Raw genomic sequence first — 17,817 nt, forward strand, 5'->3', positions numbered from 1 at the left:
AGGCAAAGAGTAGGTGAGGCAGAAACCTCTCCCAGTCCTTGTGGGTTTCCCCGAACGTCCGAAGCATCTGCTTCAGCGTCCCGTTGAACCGCTCACATAGTCCATTGGACTGGGGGTGGTAGGCGGAATTAACGATTGGCTTAATGCCACACACCTTCCACATATGTTGAGTAACTTCGGCCGTAAATTGGGTACCTCGGTCCGAGATTATCTCTTGGGGAAAACCTACTCGGGAAAATACCTTCATTAATGCTTCGGCTACGGTCTCAGCGTGAATATTAGAGAGGGCCACGGCTTCGGGGTATCTGGTGGCGTAGTCCACTACAGTTAGGATATACCTTTTGCCAGAGGGGCTGGGTTTTGGCAGGGGACCTACGATATCCACTGCTACTCGGCTGAAGGGTTCGGCTATGATGGGCAGGGGGCATAGTCTGGCTTTGTGGCGATCCCCTCGTTTACCTACCCGCTGGCAGACGTCGCAGGAGGTGCAATATTGGCGCACGTCCTGAGAGATCCCGGGCCAGAAGAAGGCATGGGTCAAACGGTACCGGGTACGGGTCATCCCTAAGTGTCCTGACAAGGGGATGTCATGAGAAATTCGCAGCAGCTCCTGTCTATACTTCTGGGGTACCACTAGTTGCTTATTAGTTAAGGTGACAGACCCCCCCACATCTTTGGCCGTGACACGGTATAGCAGCTCTCTCTCCCAGATGAACCGCTCCCCCTCTAACCCTGCATTGTCGGTTTGTGCCCGGTCCCTATATACTTGGAGAGTGGGATCGGTCTGGACTTCGGTCGCAAAGGTAGTCGGGGTATCCCAGGACATGGTGGTCAGTTGGGGAACATGGTCTCTTACCTGAGCCTCAGAGTGCGTTGGTGTAGCCGTGGTGCGAGCCTGTTGCCGGGTGGTTACGGGAAGGGCCTCCTGGTACGGAGTCTGGGGAATAAAAGCGGAAGTCATTTGGCCCAAGTCATTCCCCAGTACAACATCGGCAGGTAAATTCTGCATCAGCCCTACTTCTACGGTCCCCTCTCCCACACCCCAATCCAAATGAACTTTGGCAGTAGGTAGCCGGTATACTGCTCCCCCGGCCACCCGTACTGCCACGGAGCCGCCAGTGTGGGTTGCGCCTGGTACCAAATGTGGTGCAACCAAAGTTAAAGTGGCTCCCGAATCCCGGAGCCCTTGCACCTCCTTTCCCTCCAGGGTCACTAGCTGCCGATGGTGCTGTCGGTTGTCGGTGGCTCGGACTGACATTACTTCGTGCAGCACCCCTAGAGGCTCCTCAATTTGAGCGCTCAGCACGTCTTGGGTGGCGGGTGCTACCTGATAATGGTGCGCAGCAGCCCTGGGTGCCAAATTTTGTCGCACCTGATTCCAAGCTTGCCGGCTCCGGTTTTGGGTGCACTCTCGAGAAATGTGCCCCCACTGCTTGCAGGTGTGACACTGAATGTTAGCTCTGCCGTTGAATCGGGAGGGGGCTGGTGGAGTATTCAGTGCCGGCCTGTGCAGGGGTGCGGTGGGGCCGGTAGGGGTAAAATTATTGGGTGGCCCTGTAATCCGAGGGAGAGCCTTATTTTGGGCCCCGTGATGTCTCCTGGCATCAAAATGTTGATCCGCCAATTTAGCGGCTTCGGGTAGGGTGAGTGGTTTCCGGTCTCTCACCCATTCTTGTGCTTCTGGGGACAAACCATTAAAAAATTGTTCCAGCAGCATTAACTGCCTCAACTCCTCCATGTTAGTGGCGTTGCTGGCCTGTATCCAGCCTAGCGACGCTTGGTCCAGCTTGTGCGCCCATTCTGCATGAGAATCTTTCTCAGGCTTGCGCAAGCCCCGGAATTTCCGCCGGTATGCCTCTGGGGTAATAGCATACCTCTCCAAGATTGCCCTCTTTACTTTAGGGTAATCCTTACTGTCCTCTCGGGGTACAGCACGGTAGGCTTCAGCTGCCCTACCCGATAATTTGCCTGCCAGCAGCGGCACCCATACTGCGGGCTCCAAATCGTGCAGATCGCACAGCCGCTCAAAGTCCTGCAAATACCCATCGATTTCGTCCTTTTCTTCACAAAACGCTTTAAAGGCGTGATGTGGGACTTTGGGCTTGACCTGTCCGTAGGTGGAGGCAGTAACAGACTCTGCCCTAGGCGGGGTTGCTGGTGTGCTGGTCGCCATCAGATAATCCTGTACATCTGATACCATCACGGTCAGTATTTCCAGCGGTACTGGTTGCGGTAAAAACTCCAACCTGGTTCGCAGCTCTTTTTGGAATGGGGTCTCTTCCTTGGCTGGTGGGGGTGTAGCGCTGCGGGCTCGGTCTCCCTCCATCAGTTCAGCGATCAGCACAGCCTTAGACTTGTTGCTGGCTATCTTACCCCTGGCTTCCAGTAGCTCTTTTAAAGTTTGTCGTTTTAGTATGGTATAATCAATCTCCATACGAATTGCCCTTGCTTTCCTTGTTCGGTCGTTCCAGTTTCCACGAACGCTGCTTTTTCGGCTGTAAGGTTCGGATCCCGTCGCTTGCCACCAATTGTAACGGAATGCAATGTATCAGCATACGATATCCGTTGGTACATCTAGGAAATCCACAGTCAGAGTAGAAAGCAAGGCAATATTCCCAATCCTCCCAATAACCGGACGAAACACAGTTTGGGAGTCAACTAACTCGGTTTATTCACAGGCAGTATATTTATACAGTTCCCCATGCAAGGGGTTTCCAGACAGTAATTCCAGGGGATTTCTCCCACCATGCACTGTGACTTTCCCAACAGGCCTTGCTGCACGAGAGAGATACTCCCACTAAAATGGACGACTAAGTGGATTATCTCCTCGTGCAGCGAAACCGACAATTGACATTAAAATACAGAAATTACACAATATTCGGTACTTTGCAATAGTTGAACGTTCGGTAGATAGCTGGGGTCGGAGCGCACACTTTGGGAGAATACCGCTCTGATCCCAGCTGAATTGACCGAACGCCGCACATAATACAATAAAACATTAAAGTGAGTTTAAAAGTACCGAATAAGTACGGGACCTACAATGTACCGAACGCGGGACTCCCGAACGCGCTGGAAGTCCAGCGGCGTTCAAATCATCGAGTAGCCGTTTTCAGTTCCAGGCTCTCGACGACCGAACACCGCTGCAGGGACAAAGGATCCAAGATGGCCGACCGCCGCATGGTCGGTAGTGGATCGACGGCCACCTCGGAGAGCCCTTAATTACCGATTGCAACAATGTTGCAATCGGTGAATTGGTACCACATGACTTGGGAATGTGTGGTCGACCTGGGGAGCCCGTATTCGTACGGCGAACGGCCAGGATCGCCGTGTTTCGTCGTATGAATGCTTGGAGCGCTGGCAGCATACGGCTGCCAGCATGCGAACGGCCACAATACGGTACATACACAGGTTAAAATACACAGTACATATTTAGCCTACGGACAACCTTTAATAACTACAGTCCAGAAGTGGCTAGTTTTGCCACAGAAGCTATTAAAAAGCAATGTAAAATGGAAAGAGGCATAGCCTCACAATTTTGCATTAGTACGCAAAGATATGAAATTTGGGACAAATGGATTAAGATCCTTGATCGACCCTCTATAGAGCGTCGGGATTAAATTCACATACTGCTAATCGTAATAACAGAAACTGTTATATTAGTACGTAATAGTATATCCTGACTCGGATTAATACTTAAAGAAACCCACAAACTTGTATTATTGAAACAGAAGAGATAAATATATGTGTAACAGAACCTTACCTTTGTTTGCTTTCACCATAATCCACAAAAAGACTGTTTCTGGCCCTTTAACTGTGTTGCACAAAGAAAGGGTTTGTACTTTTAAACTGGCACTTCGAATGCAGTCGAAGTGCCGAAGCCGTCGAAGTGCCGAGGTCGAAGTGTCAAAGTCGTCGAAGTGGCCGCCATTAGACAGTCGAACACGTGGCGGCGGCCATTTTAATCCAGTCGAATGCGGTGACCTATACCTTCCCCTACCCTTCGACACTGCGGCTGAAGGCTAAGTCCCATTCGAAAATTTGAACACCAGTTTGACTGGTTCGGATGGGACTTTGCTATTTTCAAGGCAGAAATAGAACAACCGCACAGCCTGAATCCGTGGAACTCTTTTTGGGCATGCAAACAGGCATTATCAAACTTTTTAATATCTCTGGAACCACTGAACGGATTCTCACGAATTTTGAATATGTTGTTCAACAATTTATGTTGTTCATAAAAATGTAAGTTTTATTCATGTACCATGTAAAATGGGGAAGTTATAAAAATGCAAAAAATATATAAGTTTTAGCTTGGAGATAATTGAGTAGATACAGTAAGAAACTCAATTATCTCCCAAGCAGAGGGGAGGGAATATGTGGGTTGTAACCACTGTTTTATTGGTTAACGTCTAATTGGTTGTGGGCGTCTCCGTTGCATGGGAGCACTGCATAAAGGAGAATCCCTGTCATTAAACCTCAGTTCTTCTTGACCCTTCAAAACGTAGCCTCGTCTCGTTCTTGGAAGGGGATTTTTACTGCATTATTGCTTTACTTTTTAACAGCTGAACCTGACTCTCCTCTTGGATCTTGTGGATGGGAATAACCAACTTCATTACTATACAGCAACTTGCCGGGAAAAAGGACGTCTCCAACGGCTGATACCCTCACACAACCTGGGTAGCTGTTACATTGGTGGCAGCGGTGGGATGGTCCTTTCATCCACAGAGCAAGTGCTGAATGGAGTCTCAGTACGCCAGACTAAAGAGACCCACACTGAAGGATCTATTGGAGAGTCGTGGAAGGAGTGCCAGTAACAGACCACGGAGAGAGCTGATAGCTAACCTGCTGGAGCTGGACGAAATGGATAGGTCCATGGAAGTAACCGAGCCTCTTGCACCTGTCAACGAGGAGGATGAAGTTACCAACATTGTACAAAGGAGATTATCCATGTACCCAGCAACATCAGTGGAACTGATTGAACGTCTGTTCCTTGAAGTGAGAAGAGCGATTCGGGAGAAGAGGGGATCCGAAATTGAACTGGCAAGAGCAAAACAGCCCATTACACAAACAGTTCATACTCCCCCTCCAACTAACGCAGTAAAGAAAGTACCCTTTACTGCATTTAAAGCATTTGTGGAGAACGAAGAGGAAATTGATGGATATTTGGCGGATTTTGAGAGACAGTGCTCGCTACATCAAGTACCCCCAGAGCAATGGGTCACTATTTTGGCCGGGAAATTGTCTGGCAAAGCAAACGAGGCTTTTCGGGCTCTCACCCCGGAGGATATTTTACAATATCAGCGGGTCAAAGAGGCGCTGCTAGCCAGATATGCAGTAACTCCAGAAACCTACCGCCGCCGCTTCCGGGAGTCCAAGAAAAGGGCTGTGGATTCCCACATGGAATGGGCTAAAAGGATACAAAGAGTGGCATCCCAAAGAGTGGCATTGCACATGAGCGTCCAGTAACGTGGCAAAAAAATTCCCAGCTCCCCAGAGGCTGTCCTAGCACCCCGGTCATACAAATATTCATTAACGGCTTTTTCTTGTTGGAGCAGGCGGTCAAACATTAGGAGTGTTGAATTCCAACGTGTCGGGCTGTCGCAAATCAAGCGCCTCACTGGAATGTTGTTTCGCCGCTGGATATCTGCAAAGTGCGCCATGGCCGTGCAGGAACGCCTGAAATGGCCACACACATTCCTGGCCTGCTTCAGGACGTCCTGTAAGCCTGTGTACTTATGCACAAAGCGTTGTACAATCAGATTACACACATGTGCCATGCACGGCACATGTGTCAACTTGCCCAACTTCAATGCCGCCAACAAATTTGTTCCGTTGTCACAAACCACTTTGCAGATATCCAGTTGCTGCGGAGTCAGCCACTTTTCCACCTGTGCGTTCAGGGCGGACAGGAGTGCTTGTCCGGTGTGACTCTCTGCTTTCAAGCAAGTCAAACCCAAAACGGCGTGACACTGCCATATCCGGGATGTGGAATAGTACTTGGAGAGCTGGGGGGGTGCCGTTGATGTGGAGCAAGACGCAGCAGCAGAAGAGGACTCAGCCGAGGAGGTTATGGAAGAGGATGGAGTAGGAGGAGTAGAGGAGGTGGCAGCAGGCCTGCCTGCAAGTCGTGGCGGTGTCACCAACTCCTCTGCAGAGCCACGCATTCCATGCTTGGCAGCCATCAGCAGGTTTACCCAATGCGCAGTGTAGTTGCCTTGCAGACCAGGTATCAGTGGTCAGATGGACCCTTGCCCCAACACTGTGTGCTAGACATGCCATTACTTCCTTTTGCACAATCGAGTACAGGTTGGGGATTGCCTTTTGTGCAAAGAAATTTTGTCCGGGTACCTTCCACTGCGGTATCCCAATAGCCACAAATTTTTTGAACGCTAATAGTTCAGACAAGCCAGCTGTCAGACGCTGGGCAAGGGGGTGACTTTCTGACATTGGCTTCTTACGCTCAAACATGTCCTTGACAGACACCTGACTGTGGGCAGATGAGCGGGAACTGCTCAAGGCGAGAGACGGAGTGGCGGATGGTTGAGAGGGGGCATGGAGGATAGCAGTGGTTGACGTGGCTGAAGATGCTGGAGCAGGAGGAGGATGGCGGCTTTGAGTTTGTGTGCTGCTTGTACTCATGTGTTGATCCCATAGGCGTTTGTGATGTGAGATCATGTGCCTACGCAAAGCAGTTGTACCTAGGTGGGTGTTGGACTTCCCACGACTCAGTTTCTTTTGGCACAGGTTGCAAATGGCATCGCTGTTGTCAGAGGCAGACACACAAAAAAAATGCCACACTGCTGAGCTCTGCAATGACGGCATTCTGGTGGTGGACACAGCATGCGTTGATTGGCATGCTGTCGGGCTGACCCCGGGTGCCGATGCATGCTGTCTGACTGTGCCACTAGCTCCTTGCGACGACCTCCCCCTGCTTCCAACTTGTCTCCTCCTCCTCCTCTCTGTCTCCCCATCTGAACTTTGGCCCTGTTCTTCTTCTTGCCGAGCAGGCACCCACGTGACATCCATGGACGCATCGTCATCATCATCAATTATCTGACAACTCAGCAAAGGAAGCAGCAGCGGGTACAACATCATCATCATCACACCGTACGTTCATGTGTGTAATGCTGCCTGTCTGAGACATATCCCTGTTATCTACATCCTCTGGCAATAATGGTTGTGCATCACTCATTTCTTCAAACGGATGTGTAAATAACTCCTCTGACATACCAAGTGAAGCGGCTGTGGTGCTAGTGTTGGTGGTGGCGGCAGGCGGGTGAGTGGTATCTTGAGAGGTGCCCGAAGCTAAGCTGAAGGAGGATGGTGTGTCAAGGTTTCGAGCAGAAGCTGTAGAAGATTGGGTGTCCTGTGTTAGCCAGTCAACTATGTCCTCAGAACTTTTCAAGTTCAGGGTACGTGGCCACAGCACCACGACCACGATGGCCCCTGCGGGGTGGCCTGCCTCTGCCTGTCATTTTTTTTTGGATTAGTGGTACTATGCGTGCAAGCTACTGTGAGACCGGATATGAGTGGCAATGTGCACTGGCATAGGTTGGCAGAGTACACGCTGTAGGCCTGACACCCGCTTGAAGTACACTGACTGCTATAAGCTTACAGTGAAAAACTTTTTTTGCTTTTTAAAGGCACGCTATTGTGACACCAGAAGTGGCAAAGTGCACTTGCAGAGGTTGGCAGAGTACACGCTGAAGGCCTGACACCCAGACGCTTGCAGACAACTAACTGCTATTCAATCTATAACAGTGAAAAAAGTTTTTGGGTTTTAAATGCACGCTATTGTGACACCAGATATGAGTGGCAATGTGCACTGGCAGAGGTTGGCAGAGTACACGCTGTTGGCCCGACACACAGATGCTTGCAGACAACTAACTGCTATTCAATCTATAACAGTGAGAAAAGTTTTTTGGTTTTAAATGCAGGCTATTGTGACACCAGATATGAGTGGCAATGTGCACTGGCAGAGGTTGGCAGAGTACACGCTGTTGGCCTGACACACAGACGCTTGCAGACAACTAACTGCTATTCAATCTATAACAGTGAAAAAAGTTTTTTGGTTTTAAATGCACGCTATTGTGACACCAGATATGAGTGGCAATGTGCACTGGCAGAGGTTGGCAGAGTGCACGCTGTTGGCCTGACACACCCGCTTGAAGACAAGTAACTGCTATTCAATCTATAACAGTGAAAAAAGTTTTTTTGTTTTTAAAGGCACGCTATTGTCACACCAGATATGAGTGGCAAAGTGGACTGGCAGAGGTTGGCAGAGTACACGCTGAAGGCCTGACACTCACTTGAAGGACACTGACTGCTATTAGCTTACGGTGAAAAACTTTTTTCTTTTTAAAGGCACGCTATTGTCACACCAGATATGAGTGGCAAAGTGGACTGGCAGAGGTTGGCAGAGTACACGCTGAAGGCCTGACACTCGCTTGAAGGACACTGACTGCTATTAGCTTACAGTGAAAAACTTTTTTTCTTTTTAAAGGCACGCTATTGTCACACCAGATATGAGTGGCAAAGTGCACTTGCAGAGGTTGGCAGAGTACACGCTGTAGGCCTGACACCCGCTTGAAGACAACTAACTGCTATTCAATCTATAACAGTGGAAAAACTTTTTTTCTTTTTAAAGGCACGCTATTGTCACACCTGATATGAGTGGCAAAGTGGACTGGCAGAGGTTGGCAGAGTACACGCTGAAGGTCTGACACCCGCTTTAAGGACACTGACTGCTATTAGCTTACAGTGAAAAACTTTTTTCTTTTTAAAGGCACGCTATTGTCACACCATATATGAGTGGCAAAGTGCACTTGCAGAGGTTGGCAGAGTACACACTGAAGGCCTGACACCCGCTTGAAGACAACTAACTGCTATTCAATCTATAACAGTGGAAAACCTTTTTTTCTTTTTAACCCCTTAAGGACCAAACATCTGGAAAAAAGGGAATAATGACATGTCACACATGTCACGTGTCCTTAAGGGGTTAAAGGCACGCTATTGTCACACCTGATATGAGTGGCAAAGTGGACTGGCAGAGGTTGGCAGAGTACACGCTGAAGGCCTGACACCCAGACGCTTGCAGACAACTAACTGCTATTCAATCTATTACAGTGAAAAAAAAATGTGTTTTTAAATGCAAGCTTAAGCTATTGTGACACCAGATATGAGTGGTGGCACTGGGCAAGTGGGCACAGTATCCACTGTGAGCCTGACACAGAAGCTGGCAGACAACTAACTGCTATTCAATCTATTACAGTGAAAAAAAAAATGTTTTTAAATGCAAGCTTAAGCTATTGTGACACCAGATATGAGTGGTGGCACTGGGCAAGTGGGCACAGTATCCACTGTGAGCCTGACACAGAAGCTGGCAGACAACTAACTGCTATTCAATCTATTACAGTGAAAACATTTTTTTGGTTTTTAAATGCAAGCTTAAGCTATTGTGACACCAGATGTGAGTGGTGGCACTGGGCAAGTGGGCACAGTATCCACTGTGAGCCTGACACAGAAGCTGGCAGGCAGGCAATTGCAATTACATTACACAGAAAAAAAAGGATGTTCTAGCCCTAAAAAGGGCTTTTTGAGGTGCTGTCCTTACAGCAGAGATCAGATGAGTCCTTCAGGACTGTAGTGGACACTGAATACCCTCAATATAATCAATTTCCCTATCAAATGAGCAGCAGCTACACTTTCCCTCCTCTATCTAAGAATGCAGCTTCAGAATGAATCTAAAATGGATGCTGTACAGGAGGTGGGAGGGTCTGGAAGGGAGGGTCTGCTGCTAATTTGCTGGAATGTGTCTGCTGACCGTGAGGCACGGGGTCAAAGTTTACTCAAAGTTTGATGACGAATAGGGGGCGGATCGAACCGCGCATGTGTTCGCCCGCTGAGGCGAACACGCTATGTTCACCTGGAACTATTCGCTAGCGAACCGTTCGGTACATCACTACCGACCAAGCATCTTTTTCCATCTCCCGCTTCCTAAAATCGATCCCTTATATACACGTCCCCTGATAGGGGACGTAACAGGGATTAAACTGATAGGAATAGTACTACTTAACACACCACTCCTATCTGGTGGCACATTAGATTGCACGCGCAGTGCCCCAAATTTGAAGTAGGAGGACCGACCAAGCATGTTTTTCCATCTCCCGCTTCCTAAAATCGATGCCTTATATACACGTCCCCTGATAGGGGACGTAACAGGGATTAAACTGATAAGAATAGTACTACTTAACACACCACTCCTATCTGGTGGCACATTAGATTGCACGCGCAGTGCCCCAAATTTGAAGTAGGAGGACCGACCAAGCATGTTTTTCCATCTCCCGCTTCCTAAAATCGATGCCTTATATACACGTTCCCTGATAGGGGACGTAACAGGGATTAAACTGATAGGAATGGTACTACTTAACACACCACTCCTATCTGGTGGCACATTAGATTGCACGCGCAGTGCCCCAAATTTGAAGTAGGAGGACCGACCAAGCATGTTTTTCCATCTCCCGCTTCCTAAAATCGATGCCTTATATACACGTCCCCTGATAGGGTACGTAACAGGGATTAAACTGATAAGAATAGTACTACTTAACACACCACTCTTATCTGGTGGCACATTAGATTGCACGTGCAGTGCCCCAAATTTGAAGTAGGAGGACCGACCAAGCATCTTTTTCCATCTCCCGCTTCCTAAAATCGATGCCTTATATACACGTCCCCTGATAGGGGACGTAACAGGGATTAAACTGATAAGAATAGTACTACTTAACACACCACTCCTATCTGGTGGCACATTAGAATGTACGCGCAGTGCCCCAAATTTGAAGTAGGAGGACCGACCAAGCATGTTTTTCCATCTCCCGCTTCCTAAAATCGATGCCTTATATACACGTCCCCTGATAGGGGACGTAACAGGGATTAAACGGATAGGAATAGTACTACTTAACACACCACTCCTATCTGGTGGCACATTAGATGGAACGCGTAGTGCCCCAAATTTGAAGTAGGAGGACCGACCAAGCACCTTTTTCCATCTCCCGCTTCCTAAAATCGATGCCTTATATACACGTCCCCTGATAGGGGACGTAACAGGGATTAAACTGATAGGAATAGTACTACTTAACACACCACTCCTATCTGGTGGCACATTAGATTGCACGCGCAGTGCCCCAAATTTGAAGTAGGAGGACCGACCAAGCATCTTTTTCCATCTCCCGCTTCCTAAAATCGATGCCTTATATACACGTCCCCTGATAGGGGACGTAACAGGAAATAAACTGATAAGAATAGTACTACTTAATACACCTTATAATAACGCAGAGAGAGGCAACGCAGAGAGAGGAGTCTGAAGAAGAAGAGTCAGAGGAGGAAGGTGGCTTTGAGGAGGTGGAAGACCAAACACAGCAGGCGTCCCAGGGGGCTTGTTGTCACCTTTCGGGGACCCTTGGTGTTGTATGTGGCTGGGTGGAGGAAGAGACCTTCAATGACATCAGTGAGGACAAGGAACGGAACATGGCTAGCTTGGTATCCAACCTTGTGCAAATGGGGAGTTTGCGGTTGTGCAAATGGACTGTTTGCGGTGCGTTAAACGTGGAGTTTGGTCTGTCACTGTGAAGCGGGCGTAACCCTTACACTACCTGATTGATACAACATGATACCTGATGTTTTAAAGCATGTTATTCCAAACAATTTAGGAATGTTAGGTGATTTATGCCCTTTATGGATTAAAACCAGACTCTGCATCAACTATGTAATTTTCCATGGGAGTTTTGCCATGGATCCTCCTCCGGCATGCCACAGTCCAGGTGTTAGTCCCCTTGAAACAACTTTTCCATCACTATTGTGGCCAGAGAGAGTCCCTGTGGGTTTTAAAATTCGCCTGCCCATTGAAGTCTATGGCGATTCGCCCGGTTCGCCCGTTCGCAAACATTTGCGGAAGTTCGCGTTCGCCGTTCGCGAACCGAAAATGTTATGTTCGCGACATCACTAGTGGTAATTAATTTTACTTTCTGAATCTTACAAGGACCCATTGTAAGAAATAGGGTGAATCTAAGTTTAGGCGTGTCAGAAAGTAGATATACAACAGGAATTGTTGACATTCTGTCTGAGGAAAAACCAAAGAAATCCTTTGAAGCTGACAGTTCTTGTTAATTATGGTAGTCATTATAGATAGGCCAAATTACGTCAGAATCGTCATCAAAATTAGTTAACTCTTTCGAGGACAAGAAATTTTGGTGATGTAAGATCGCCATCTACTGACCAAAAACTAGATAATACTAGATAAGGTAGACACACCTACAGTTTCCTATTCGTCAGGTCAGATGATGACGTATAGAGAGTTTGGCCCTTTAAAAAGTAGAAACAAAGGGAAGAGAGGGACATTCACATTTAGATTCGGACATTCTGAGAGACCGAGGACAGATATTCAGGACACTCAACTCTTAAACTCTCTTGGACACAACTCAAGAAACACTCCTAAACACTTAGAATTTTACTATTACTTTCTAACCAATATCACTTTCTCTATCACATGCACACCACCTTACAAACATTAACCACACTTCCATTCCTGGGACTATCTAATCATCTGATGAGAACATCTACATAACTGGTAATTATGCTGGTTTTATTTAATTAATTTCAATTACTTAAAAATGTACTAATAGCATGATATATGACTGGATAAATCACGGTCAGATTTCAACATTTAGAATATATATTTAGTTAACTCAAGAATATTTAGTTATAAACATTCCATTCTGCAGGTGGAATCAAGATAATTATATATTAATGTGATATTATCACGTGTTAGCATACCACTGTTTTTATCCAGGTGTATTGATTTGCTCTGAAATAAGATTGTGTATCTTATGTAGAATTAAATTTGGCTTTTTATAAAAATCTGGTAGACTGTTTCTTATTGGACGGTTCCATGGAATGGTTAATGGTTATGAAGATTATTTTAATTGAAAATTACATGAGAATAGGATATTAGATGCCTAGGAGGATCTAGCCAACATTGAAAGAGTTAATCAGGATCTAACTGTGAGCCAAGATTTTATGGCTTCTCGCTGTGCTGTGTGAAGTTTCTGTGTTCTGTGTCTGTGAGATTGTTTACATATCGTAAATTTGTAAGTCTTGACAGTTGATGCTGTAGCCATTGAATTTGTTTAAAACCATTGCCATTGTATACGATGTTATACTAAATATTCACTGATTATTATCACGCATGTTACATATTATTATTATTTTATTATGATGTCACAATAAATTATATTTTTATAAAAAATAAATAAATTGTGATTTATTGTATGGAGTAAAATCCTCATATTGATCGTTCTCTAGGATCTAAGAGAATTAAATAGTGGGTAATTCTCGATATCAATTTTGATATAATAAAAAGTATTAAATACATTTTTGATAATTTTTATGAAAATATTATTTTAATATTTATCACCCCATAAATATCCCCACAATATATATATATGTGTAATTTCGTTCTAACTGTCTTTTGATATTAATATATATTGATATCAAAATGCACTTAGAACAAAATAATATATCTATATACATAAATATATATATGTATATATAAATAGAAATAATTGTAAATGTTATATATATATATATATACACACACACACACATTTTAATTCTACGTATATATTTAAGTCATATTTTTACATAAAGTCATTTTATTAATTACAATTTGTGGGACCTGCCTGATAACCCAGGCAGAAAGTCCAGAGAATTTAATTTGCTAGCACTATATTTAACCCTGTAACTTTCCAAGACACCATAAAACCTGTACATGATGGGTATGGGTTTACTCGGGAGACTTCCTTGAACACAAATATTAGTGTTTCAAAACAGTAAAATGTATTGCAACGATGATATCATCCGTTAAAGTGACTTTTTTTTTCATTTTTCACATACAAACGGTACTTCCACTGACTACATAATTGTTGTGGTATGTTTTACGATTTTGAAACATTAATATTTGTGTTCAGTGAAGTCTCCCGAGTATAGCAGTACCCCCATGTACAGGTTTTATGATGTTTTCAAAAGTCATAAAGTCAAATATTGAGACCGTATGGTAGCCCAGGAATGAAAATTACCCCCATGATGGCATACCATTTGCAAAAGTAGACAGCCCAAGCTATTGCAAATGGGGTATGTCCAGTCTTTTTTAGTAGCCACTTGGTCACAAACACTGGCCAAAATTGGTGCATTTTTCACACACAAATATTAACACTAACTTTGGCCAGTGTTTGTGACCAAGTGGCTACTAAAAAAGACTGGACATACCCCATTTGCAATACCTTGGGTTGTCTTCTATTGCAAATGGTATGCCATCATGGGGGTAATTCTCATTCCTGGGCTACCATACAGTCTCAAAGGCAACGTAACCAATCTGGCGAATTTCAATGTGAAAAAACTGAAAAATGTAACATGCTATATTTGACCCTCTAACTTCCCAAAACACCATAAAACCTATACATAGGGGGGTACTGTTTTGCACGTGAGACATCGCTAAATACATATATGTGTACTTTATTGCAGTAAAAGCAAAACGTATTATGACATTCACAGCTAAAATGTCACGTAGAACTTAAAAAATTCTTATTTTCTCCCATTATTTTATATTTTATTCATATTAAATTATGTTTCATACCTAAATATTTGATGTTAAATGAAAGCCCTGTTTCCCCTGAATAAAATGATATATAATAAGTGTCGGTGCACTTAATATGAAAGAGGTGAATTACGCCTGAACAGACATATAGCGCAAATTCAAGTTTTTGTTTACGTTTTGTTTTGATCACAGCGTGTATATTTGGCTCAGTCCTTAAGGGATTAATTACACCATTAGGACGCATGATGGTGTTTATGTTCTCAAATCATGTGATCTATAAGTTTCCTGCAGGAATCATGTCTACCTTCCCATATGTTGTTATATTCACATTACTTCCACGGAACATTCCAGCTGCATTCTGTTTGTACCGTTATTCCATCTGAACGCTGTACATCTCTCTGGAACTTTCTGATGGAACACTGAGTGTTAGCTAGACATGTGCAAGGGAACAGTTTTTCCATTTAGCTGACATTGATTAATTACCTTAATGTGAGAATTCTAATTAAGGGTATTAAGGGCGTTGTTCAGATTTTTGGGGGAAAAATAGGTTTGTTTTGTGCAGGACATGACAATTACTGCCCCCTGTCCACTTTTCACGTCAAACACAACAGCAAAAAAACAATTAATTTTTTTTTTTTTTTTTAAATAAAAAAATATATATATATATACACATACATATACACATACACACACACACACACACTCAACAGTGGGGACCAATCTACTAAACAGGGCACTAGTTTGGTACCCTAAGTAGAGGAACTGTACATCAGGGTACAAATTAGGGTGGCCATCTGCTAACTAGCTGAAAGAGCAAAAATAAGAAAAGGCTTTTTTTCAAATTTGCTTATTCATTCACTTAGTAGATAAGTCCCTAATTCAGTACCCTTAATTACGGCAATACCAAATTAGGGAGCTAGCTACTAAACAGTCTAAAAAGCCATTTTGTTAATTTTTGCTGTTTCAGTTGCTTAATATATAAGTCCCTAATCTGCTATCCTTATGAAAACAAATGGATTCAGTAATGTTCAAGACAGTTTGTTAAGAAAACTTTAATTTTCGGCAATTTCGAGTGCTGTTCAATTTGGAATTCAGAAGAAATTCGGATACATTTCAGACAAAATTTGATTCATCGATAACGAATGCACATGTCTAGTGTTAGCCTCTCTGTCACACAATAATAAAACCATTTATATTAAAGAAACAATGTCTCCTTATTGTCTGCATAACAAGGATATAAAGATTTCATCCCCATTTTCCTATAAAGAACATCTCATCACTTCGACAGAGGGGGGGTGGCTGCACCGAGGACACTGACCCGGCACTGGATTACTGGTAAATTTTGCATAATTAATTTTTTTCTAAATACTGAGTGGGAGCTATAGAAGAACATTAGCAGTAAATATATTTCTTTTTAACATTTAGCATTTTTCTTTCATACATTTAGCTGTGACTTTGTCATTAACCTTGCAATATCAGCCGATCAAGCTCAGCATTGCGTGATGAACTATATAGGACAGGTTTTTACATGATAATGTTCTCTGACCGTCGGTATTATTCGATGCAAAATAGCCTGTGAATTTTCAGATTGTGATTGGTTTGAAAATCGTTACGCAAATTTGAGTCTGAAAACATTATCAATGTAATATAATGGAGGATTTCTCCAAATTAGAATCAACAAAATCAAAAACCTGTACTGATCGAGTAGAAGTCAGCATTAAGATACCCTATAGTGCAGAGCCAGCGGTGGTTCCTGAAGATGATGCATATGGTGGCCTCTCTGCCCGTGGAAGGTGAAGAGACTTAGAATACGTAGCTGTTGGGCTCATGTCTTATGTTGAAAGCCCTTTCAGCTTGAGCGATTGTGTCGTCTGCCCTCTTACTCAGCTCTTTACACTCCTGAAGAACATCATTAAACTGCTTATACGTCTCCTCAATGATGGTACTATGGGCTGGTTTTAGCTCCCAGTAACCTTCTTCTACCCAAGGTTTGACTGACTTTAGCACGTCTATTGCCCCATTACTGACAAACCTCTTCAGTGAATTATCAATGTCCTTGCAAAGATGGTAGAGGTCACTCCCACAACCAGTGACCCTCTCCCCATCGACTACTTGAACACTGGGGATGGTGTCTAGCACAGAGTGCCTGTAGGCCCCATTGTTACATAGAGGGTTGCTCAGATTGTGTACAGGATCCCTCAGCCGGATGCTTTCCAGCCTATGTAGGCCCCTCAAGCATTGAAGGTTATCAACGCTGCATAACAGGTTTCCAGACACGTTTAGAGATTGCAGGTTTTCACAGGATGCCAAGGGTTCCACAGACGATATCCTATTACAGGCCACGTTTAGGGCCACCATCAGCTTAAGAGAAGACAACGGACCTAAATGAGTGATGTGATTGTTGGACAGGTCTAGACGTTCAAGGTTTAAGCATTCTCCAATACACCCCAGTTCATAAAGTCCTACGCCCCTGAGCTTCAGGAAGAGGATAGACTCCAAATCAAACTCTCCTGTTCTTGATTTAAGCATTTGGTGTGTAATACGGGCATTTTCTGCATCGTGTTCTTTGCTGCTCCTGTTCTCCATGATGAAATAAATCCAAAAAATCTTTATACTTTTTTTTTTTTGAGAGGGTTCTTTATAAAAGTAAATCTGGTGTACTTTCAATTTGAAATATATTCCTCTTACAATCTCAGGATCAGAATACGTTCCTCTTACAGTCTCAGGATCAGAGTACGTTCCTCGTACAGTCTCAGATGTTTCTCTTACAGTCTCGGGATCAGAGTACGTTGCTCTTACAGTCTCGGGATCAGAATACGTTCCTCTTACAGTCTCAGGATCAGAGTACGTTCCTCTTACAGTCTCAGGATCAGAGTACGTTCCTCTTACAGTCTCGGATCAGAGTACGTTCCTCTTACAGTCTCAGGATCAGAGTACATTCCTCTTACAGTCTCAGGATCAGAGTACGTTCCTCTTACAGTCTCAGGATCAGAGTACGTTCCTCTTACAGTCTTGGAGTACGTTCCTCTTACAGTCTCAGAGTACGTTCCTCTTACAGTCTCAGAGTACGTTCCTCTTACAGTCTCAGAGTACCTTCCTCTTACAGTCTCAGAGTACCTTCCTCTTACAGTCTCAGAGTACCTTCCTCTTACAGTCTCAGAGTACGTTCC

General features: G+C 44.5%; 1 protein-coding gene across 1 annotated transcript; it reads right to left on the reverse strand.

Annotated features, from left to right (window-relative positions):
* Positions 1-15,498: 15,498 nt before the first annotated feature.
* On the reverse strand, positions 15,499-17,375 carry LRRC61 (leucine rich repeat containing 61). Its single transcript, XM_063450859.1, has one exon. The coding sequence runs from the start codon at positions 17,231-17,233 to the stop codon at positions 16,451-16,453; it is 783 nt and encodes a 260-aa protein (XP_063306929.1). The 5' UTR covers positions 17,234-17,375; the 3' UTR covers positions 15,499-16,450.
* Positions 17,376-17,817: the final 442 nt, after the last annotated feature.

This window comes from Pelobates fuscus, chromosome 4 (assembly GCF_036172605.1).
Source record: "Pelobates fuscus isolate aPelFus1 chromosome 4, aPelFus1.pri, whole genome shotgun sequence".
In the NCBI taxonomy this organism is placed as follows: domain Eukaryota; kingdom Metazoa; phylum Chordata; class Amphibia; order Anura; family Pelobatidae; genus Pelobates; species Pelobates fuscus.

Bases quoted from the DNA above. Each gene is read 5' to 3' on its own strand.
- LRRC61 (XM_063450859.1), bottom strand. From the start codon at position 17,233: ATGGAGAACAGGAGCAGCAAAGAACACGATGCAGAAAATGCCCGTATT.